A 6,665-nucleotide genomic window follows, 5' to 3' on the forward strand; every position below is an offset into this window, starting at 1 on the left:
ATAAGGGTAGATGTTGCTTGAGTGACTCTAGTTGGATCTGTAATTAGATTTAACAAGCTGAATGATTCACATATGGTTACAAGAGGATTTGATAATGTTGCAGCGGTGAGGTCACAATTGAGATCACCTACAATTATGATATTATCGCTGATTTCAAGTGATTTTTCAATTGTCCATTCAAAGTTAGCCCAAAAACTGGTGGGTGCATTTGGTGGACGATATATATTGCACAGTAATATATTAAGAGTTGGTGTATCAATTTGCACCCAAATTGCTTCCAGGTTATGATGTTCAAGATCTGTACGTCGTTGGGCCCTAATTGAATCAGATATATATATCATTACACCTCCCCCAAAGGCATTTCTGTCAGATCTATAGATTTGACTATGATCACTTAAAGGTAGATCGTTATTGGTAACGGTTGCATCCAGGTGTGTTTCTGTAAAACACAAAATATCATAATCGGAAACTAATGCGTACAAATCATCTATTTTGTTTCTAATACTACGAATATTAAGATGTAAAATATCCAGAGTTTTCAGGGCAATAGAAGCATCAGAAGAACTTAACGGTTCAGGGCCAGGGTTTAATTCAACATCTCCTGCAATGATTAATAAAAGTGATAAGATAATGCTATATAAATTAATTTTGTGAATCAGAATACCAAGTTTAGGGACAAGTCTGTGAGCTTGGAATATTATATTTCTAAGATTTTTGAGAAGCCAGTGTAAAAAGTTTGTATGTTTGAAAGATGAATGTTCGTTTGTGTGACAAACCAGGTAAAACATGCCAATAGCCACTCTATGTTGCAATAAGGAATTACCCATTATCTAAATTAAGTAGCACAATAATAAGGCAGTAAAATGGTGGCTTGTATACATTGATATGGTACAGGGTGAAAAGAGAAACAACCGTCAACATTGTAGTTAATTCATAATGGAAAAGCATAATATAAACAAAAATAAAGAAAAAACAGGTTATGTACAAAGAACGTAGGAATTCATAGTTTCTTGATGATATTTGGCCAGAAACATGCTGGGATGAAGGGCTACCAAGTTTGTTCAAATGAATGACCTTTGCCAAATTTTTCTGAATTACTTTAAACTTTAAGTCAAGACGCTGATATTTTGCCTGTAGCTTTATTTTAGACCTCTTTTAAGGTTACAATTGTGAGATTAATACCAGGTGAGCGATGCAGGCCCATTGGGCCTCTTGTTATCTCTTGTATGATGAAGATTGTGAAGTGATGATCACATATCTCAAACTTATCTGTATTTACCTGTTGTAGGTGTTGCTGATGACCTGTGCTACACTGCTGACCAGATCCAGTCTATAGCACCTTCAGTGATGGGAGGAAACATGCCAGAACTCCCTTCAGTGATACCAGAGACTGAAGTTCCAAATGTTTCTGATATGTCCGCAACCCCAGGAGGCAGTGCACCTCCACCACCACCACCACCACCTCCGGCCGGACCCCCGCCGCCAGCACCGCCTCCTCCTCCTCCTGGACCTCCCGCTCCACCTCCTCCAGGGGCACCACCACCTCCTCCTCCTCCTCCCCCTCCTGCCCCCGCAGATGCCCCCACAGGACCTCCCAGTGTGGTTCCACAGGGAGTACCAGAGGTAGTGACTAACTCTGGTGATAGCCGCTCCAGTCTCATGGATGCTATTAGACAGGCAGGTGGGATGAAGAAGGCAGGACTGACGAGCGGTAAAGAAAGAAAAGTGGAAAAGAAAAAAAAGAAAAAGGAGGAGAAGGAAGACAAAGGAGGAGGTGGAGGAGGGGACCTTATGTCTGACCTCTTCAGCAGGCTACAAATGAGACGGAAGGGTATCTCCGGTGAAAAATCATCGGGTGGCACAGACAGGTCAAGTGGTAGTGATGCCAGGAGTAGCAATGGTGGAGCCATGGATAAGATATCCTCTATGATCCCTCCTCCACCCAAACCACAGGAAGAGGAGTCTGAGGAAGAAGATGACTGGGAAGATTGAGGGTGATGCCCTCTCCACAATTCATTATGTGCCACAATCACTTTAGATACTCTGATGGGTAAACATTGATTGACATTTAACCCTGCAGAAAACATTTAGGTCTTCATGATGTGCTTGAAACCTTCTTCATTTATAATTATGGCATTGATCATAAGATTCCTTTGCTTTTGATTTCTTGGTATATGAAGAAAATTGCTTAAATTCAATTTACACATGCATAGAGTTAATTGAAGAATATAGATGTAAGAGTATTGTTTCATGGTTAAATTTTATAATTATCACTTCTTACTTATTGTATCATTTCACTTTTTAGTAAATACTCATGCATCTAGTGCAGACATTTGCACAATAATATAAAGAAAAATATTTCAGACTTTTCCTTTTATATTGATAGAAATAGAATGTGTATGAATTGTATCAGTTTTAGGTATCAAATCTACGACATTGACAATTACATGTGGTATGAGGATGTATGAACTTCAGGCAAGCTACAACTCTGAAAATTTACTGTATGACTGTGTATGAACTTCAGAAAACTTTGACAATTATACAGTTGTGGGATTGCATAACGTTACATGCTGTGCAAAGGATGTGTGCACATTTTGTACGTGCGAATGATGTGCAAACGATGTAAATCTGTGCGATAATAGCGTGCACACAATTGTGCGATAGCTATTGCACAGTTGTTTTACAGTTGTCGTGGTTGACATGTTAGGAATGGCCTGTGAATTAATGCAATTTTGTATTTAAACTTATATCTTTAATGATTTAAGTATGTTACCATATTTCAGCCAGATTTACATGGTTATCTTTACACAGTACACAGTGATGGATATAACTATCATGTACATGTAGCAAAATTGTTTTCAAATTACCTTAATATACATGTACAAACTGAACACGCAGATAAAATGTAAACAAAGAAGCCTTGCCTGTTACCAGTTATAATTATTATTACCTGTTAATTACCAGTAAAATTATTATCTGTTAATTACCACTTATAATGATTAGTACCTGTTACCGGTAATTATCAGTTATAAAAATGATTACCTGTTAGATACCAGTTATGAAAATTATTACCTGTTAATTACCACTTATAATGATTATTACTTGTTAATTACCACTTATAATGATTATTACCTGTTAATTACCACTTATAATGATTATTGCCTGTTAATTACCACTTATAATGATTATTACCTGTTAATTACCAGTTACAATGATTATTACCTGTTAATTACCAGTTATAATAATGATAACCTGTTAATTACCAGTTATAATGATTATTACCTGTTAATTACCAGTTATAAAAAAAAAATATTACTTGTTAATTACCAGTTATAATGATTATTGCCTGTAAATTACCAGTTATAATGATTATTGCCTGTTAATTACCATTTATAAAAAAATATTATTACTTGTTAATTACCAGGTATAATGATTATTGCCTGTTAATTACCAGTTATAATGATTATTACCTGTTAATAACCACTTATAATGATTATTACCTGTTAATTACCAGTTATAATAATGATTACCTGTTAATTACCAGTTATAACTGTTACCTATTAATTACCAGGAAATGGGTACATTTCTTGTATCTAGTCAATCGTGAAGTAGGTTTGAAATTTCCATGCAGAGCGTGACGCCTACTTCACGACTGTCACAGTCCTAATTAAGCCAGAGAAGGTTCATGTTTTGATAAATGTCAAATCATCGCTGCATAAACACTGATTGGCGCTCAACTCCGTGTAATTCATTACGTACCTGCACTAGTACTTCACCTGACAGTACAACCCCATTATCAACAGTTTAACAGGCATTGTAATAATGTGTCACATGCATTGAAGAATTAGATAAATTGCAAAATATACAGATCTGATATTAATACAATGTATACCTAATTTCACTTGAGCCTTCTGGATTTGTTTCAATCTGTAACATTGATCAACCAATCTTTCCATATCACACATATGTGCACATCAGGGCGACTGATTGTTAAATCCAACAGTTGTGCACACTGTGAGCAGACGATGTATGCACCATGTGCACACTGTAAATTTGGTGCATTGTGCAATCACATAACTGTAGCTGTATGCAATGTATGAACTCTAAGTTACCTACAACTGTGAAAACTGGGGACCAAACATAGCTGACTGGGAATGCTATCCAGGGAAATATTGTATATACAAACAGTAGGATCAAGATGTGATATTCATACGGTTGTTAAGTAGAGTGCTTAAATTATTATTACCTGTTTGAGACTTTTTATTTTTCATTTAACCCCGGCAGATATATGTATATTTTTATATGTAGTATGATTGACTGCCATGTGTACAAGCATTAGGTCAACTCATTGTGTAGGATGGTATCACTATCCACCCTGGAATGGATGGTGGTTCATTGTGTAGGATGGCATCACTATCCACCCTGGAGTGGATGGTGGTTCATTGTATAGGATGGTATCACTATCAACCCACGAATGGATGGTGGTTCATTGTGTAGGATGGCATCACTATCCACCCTGGAATGGATGGTGGTTCATTGTGTAGGATGGTATCACTATCCACCCTGGAATGGATGGTGGTTCATTGTGTAGGATGGTATCACTATCCACCCTGGAATGGATGGTGGTTCAGTGTGAAGGATGGCATCACAATCCAACCTGGAATGGATGGTGGTTCATTGTGTAGGATGGTATCACTATCCCCCCTGGAATGGATTGTGGTTCATTGTGTAGGATGGTATCACTAACCACCCCGGAATGGATGGTGGTTCATTGTGTAGGATGGTATCACTATCCTCCTTTGATATGGATGGTGGTTCATTGTGTAGGATGGTATCACTATCCACCCTGGTGTGGATGGTGGTTCATTGTGTAGGATGGTATTACTATCCAACCTGGAGTGGATGGTGGTTCATTGTGTAGGATGGCATCACAATCCACCCTGGAGTGGATGGTGGTTCATTGTGTAGGATGGTATCACTATCCACCCTGGAGTGGATGGGGGTTCATTGTGTAGGATGGCATCACTATCCACCCTGGAATGGATGGTGGTTCAGTGTGTAGGATGGTATTACTATCCACCCTGGAGTGGATGGTGGTTCATTGTGTAGGATGGCATCACTATCCACCCTGGAGTGGATGGTGGTTCATTGTGTAGGATGGTATCACTATCCGCCCTGGAGTGGATGGTGGTTCAGTGTGTAGGATGGTATCACAATCCACCCCGGAATACTACTCAGAAACAACATTCTTCTCCCCATGTTTATTTTAAAAAGTGGGGGAACTGAGAACAAGCCTTTGTGCCCAAGGAGTTATTTATTGTTCATCAGCCTGATTTTTTAAGGATCCCAACCCCATCCTAACCTCCTCCCAATTTTTGATGATACAGATAGTTTATTTGTAAATGTATCATAAAGTTTATGCCTGAATCAGGGCGGTTTGCAAGAACACACAAATGTGAAAATTGAACAATTGTGATGTACGTGTTAAATATGTTAGAGAATTGTTATTAATTCTAATTGATGATTGCAAAGGTTTATGGAGATCAATACTGAAATGGAAATAAATAGATTCATATTTAAAATTATTAATTGTTGTTGATTTCTTGCCGAGGTGTTGCTTTGTTTGTGTGATCGTTTTTGTTAAGGGTATATTTATGTAACATTATCTTCACTCTTATTAAGGAACTGTAAAATATCTTTCATGATTTGGAATTTAGCCATCTTTTTAAAATTTATGATGGTATGCAACACAGTTCCATACGAACATAATTCCGTGACGTGGACACATCACTGTCAGTAACTCTGCTGGATACATCACAGTCAGTAACACTGGTGGATACATCACAGTCAGTAACTCTGCTGGATACATCACAGTCAGTAGCACTGGTGGATACATCACTGTCAGTAACTCTGCTGGATACATCACAGTCAGTAACACTGGTGGATACATCACAGTCAGTAACACTGGTGGGTACATCATAGTCAGTAACACTAGTGGGTACATCACTGTCAGTAACAAAAGTGGATACATCACAGTCAGTAACTCTGCTGGATACATCACAGTCAGTAGCACTGGTGGATACATCACTGTCAGTAACACTGGTGGGTACATCACAGTCAATAACACTGGTGGATACATCACAGTCAGTAACTCTAGTGGGTACATCATAGTCAGTAACACTAGTGGGTACATCACTGTCAGTAACACTGGTGGGTACAACACTGTCAGTTACACTGGTGGGTACACCACTGTCAGTCACACAAGTGGATACAACACCGTCAGTAACACAAGTGGATACAACACTGTCAGTCACACAAGTGGATACAACACTGTCATTAGCTCAAGTGGATACGACACCGTCAGTAACACAAGTGGAGACAACACTGTCAGTAACAAAAGTGAATACAATACTGTCAGTCACACAAGTGGGTACAACACTGTCAGCAACACAAGTGGATACAACACTGTCAGTAACACTACTGGATACAACACTGTCTGTAACACAAGTGGAAACAACACTGTCAGTAACACTAGTGGGTACAACACTCAGTAACAAAAGTGGATACAACACTGTCAGTCACACAAGTTGGTACAACACTGTCAGTAACACAAGTGGGTACAACACTGTCAGTAACACAAGTGGATACATCACTGTCAGTAACAC

At 38.4% G+C, this 6,665-nt stretch overlaps 1 protein-coding gene across 1 annotated transcript in view; it reads left to right on the forward strand.

Annotated features, from left to right (window-relative positions):
- Positions 1–5,582, forward strand: part of LOC110449577 (WASH complex subunit 1-like) — a 14,423-nt gene extending 8,841 nt beyond the window's left edge. Inside the window, exon 4 of the mRNA XM_021496527.1 lies at positions 1,289–5,582. Coding sequence (XP_021352202.1) covers positions 1,289–1,992 — 704 coding nt within the window. The 3' untranslated portion in view covers positions 1,993–5,582. The remainder of the gene's footprint in view (positions 1–1,288) is intronic.
- The last annotated feature ends 1,083 nt before the right edge of the window (positions 5,583–6,665 follow it).

The sequence above is a fragment of the Mizuhopecten yessoensis genome, unplaced genomic scaffold, assembly GCF_002113885.1.
Source record: "Mizuhopecten yessoensis strain PY_sf001 unplaced genomic scaffold, ASM211388v2 scaffold4663, whole genome shotgun sequence".
In the NCBI taxonomy this organism is placed as follows: Eukaryota; Metazoa; Mollusca; class Bivalvia; order Pectinida; family Pectinidae; genus Mizuhopecten; species Mizuhopecten yessoensis.